At 38.3% G+C, this 2,301-nt stretch overlaps 1 protein-coding gene across 2 annotated transcripts; it reads right to left on the reverse strand.

Annotated features, from left to right (window-relative positions):
* Positions 1-350: 350 nt before the first annotated feature.
* On the reverse strand, positions 351-1,399 carry LOC114625844 (serine/arginine-rich splicing factor 7). 2 transcript variants are annotated; one of them, XM_028773205.1, is made up of 2 exons: positions 814-1,393; positions 351-741 (listed from the first exon to the last, which is right to left on the reverse strand). In XM_028773205.1, the coding sequence occupies exons 1-2, from the start codon at positions 1,302-1,304 to the stop codon at positions 597-599; spliced, it is 636 nt and encodes a 211-aa protein (XP_028629038.1). In that variant the 5' UTR covers positions 1,305-1,393; the 3' UTR covers positions 351-596. The 2 variants fall into 2 exon arrangements, with proteins under 2 accessions (XP_028629038.1, XP_028629036.1); XM_028773203.1 differs by having other exon boundaries at positions 351-1,399.
* Between the last annotated feature and the right edge of the window lie 902 nt (positions 1,400-2,301).

A 2,301-nucleotide genomic window follows, 5' to 3' on the forward strand; every position in this document is an offset into this window, starting at 1 on the left:
AGCAAAGTAGAATTACAGCAAGTGCTTTGTCTGATCTTCCCAGGCACTTCCCTTCCAGACATAGATTCTCGGCTTATTTTGTTTGTTCCATGTTTACACACACACACACAACTTATTCACTGGATTTAGATTTAGTCTTAAATATCTTGTCTCGTAAAAGACTTAATAGAATACCTGGTCAAATTCCTATGACTCATTTTAACATGTAATATAATATAATGTATATATCTTCATTATGCTTTTTGTGTATATGTTTCATTTAATGAAGACTGTATGGTGCTACAATTATTGGTACAGTGCCTAGCTCTTCAGTCAAGTAGTTGTGGAATGAACTCTTGTTTCTTTTTTTTTTTTTTTTAGTTAGAAACATTTTATTTAAACGTGTCAAATAAAAACCCACATTTTCAGACCATAAGATGTTAATACATTCAACAAAAACAATATTTACTGCTGTGAATTTTACAGAGTAATATAACCCAGATTCATTTTGATTAGATGGTTGATGATCCTTCCTAGGTTACACTTTACAGACATAACAAATCCCTTATAATAATGTAAACAAAATAACTTTTCCCTAATGGGTGAACTTGAGAACTTCAGTCCATTCTTTCTGGACTTGCACTTCTGTGTGGACTTCCTGACGGGGAACGACTTCTTTTAGGAGATGGAGATCTGGATTTTGATCGGCTGCTTCTTGGTCGTGAAATAGACCTGGACCTTGATCTCGACCTTGAGCGGGATCTCGATCCTATTATAGAACCAGACCTAGATCTTCTGAGTGAAGCTGATCTTGATCTACGAAGAGACACAGACCTTGATCGTCGAGGAGATGCTGATCTTGACCTCCTTCCACGGCTCCTGCTGCGTGATCGAGAATATCGCCTTCCCCTGGATCGGGAATGTGATCTAGATCGTGACCTGCTTCTTCTTCGTCGGCTATAGCGATGACAGTCATAAGCATAATGTCCCTTTTCACCACACTCATAGCATCTATCATTAGGATCAAAGGGACGACGGGCAGGTGGCCTATCAAAACGAGATCTCCGAGGCATGCCTGTTGATAGTTCAACCCTCACTCGAGAACCACAAATCACTTTTCCATCCAATCCTCGAACGGCATCCTCTGCATCTCTAGGGTCTTCAAATTCCACAAAGGCAAATCCTGGAGGATTTCTGGCAATCCATACAGTTCTTAAGGGCCCATAGTAACTGAATGCCCTTTCTAACTCTCCTTTGCCAGCACCAGTTCCCAGGTTACCAACATATACCTTGGTTTCTCCTCCATACCGCCCGTAACGTGACATGATGGCCGGCCCGCGTACTCGGCTCTAGCTTGTAATGCTCACAGCGCGAGTAGCACGGAAGCGGCTACACAACCTCCTCTGCCAGCAATCCCGGCGGCACTGAACTCTTGTTTCTAACAACAAAAATTACTAGGACAGAAAAGAAGTCCAACCAATTTACAACAGATGTTATGCTCCTCATTTTTTTTAAAGAAAAAAATGTAGATTCTTCCTGAGCTTTCAAATTACAAAGGCAAAAATGGTCTCATATAATAAACATTTTTCTCTCAGTATGTCAAAATCTGTTGTAAAGTCTGTCTCCAAAAGACTGAAACTATTAGTGTGTTTCTTATTCATCAAAGAATTATTCTGAATCTACTTTTTGCCAAGCATTTGACTCAAAATTGAAGATAATTTCAAAATGAAAAAGAAAAATATCTAAAAGAAGTATTTGACTGAAATTGGGTGATAAAAATCAAATAATCATACATTATCATGAAACAAATAAAGTAATATTATGAAGTTTGTGGGCATAAAGTTAATCTGAAGTTAGTAACCTTAGAAAGGGGTTTAAATGCTGGATAACTGAACAGTGATAAGAAATAGAAAGGAAGACTTTCTAAACAGAGTGATTACCAAGGGCAAATCAATAGACTGAAGATATTTAAACATTTCTAAAGGATCAGAAAGTCAATCCAACCTGATGGAAATATTGACTGTAAGTTGCAAAGTATACTGAAAGTAAATTCTACAAGTTTTACAAGCAAAACTAATGAATACAGACCTTGGTGGAATGGTGATATAGAACTACAAATAGCTTTAACCAGAAAATGAGGGAAATATACATTTCACTTCAGAAGACTGGGGATCTCAGCAGTCAGAACAAGAATCATGTGGTTTGTGGAACAAAGGGCAAGTTTCCCCTGAGTACTGTGCTACTTGTATGACTTCTGTGGTGGGACATCAGCTTTATGAGAGGTGACCACTGTGGAGGTAAGAAGTCATGATGTCACATAGG

Source organism: Grammomys surdaster, unplaced genomic scaffold, assembly GCF_004785775.1.
Source record: "Grammomys surdaster isolate TR1022 unplaced genomic scaffold, NIH_TR_1.0 223, whole genome shotgun sequence".
Taxonomy (NCBI): Eukaryota; Metazoa; Chordata; class Mammalia; order Rodentia; family Muridae; genus Grammomys; species Grammomys surdaster.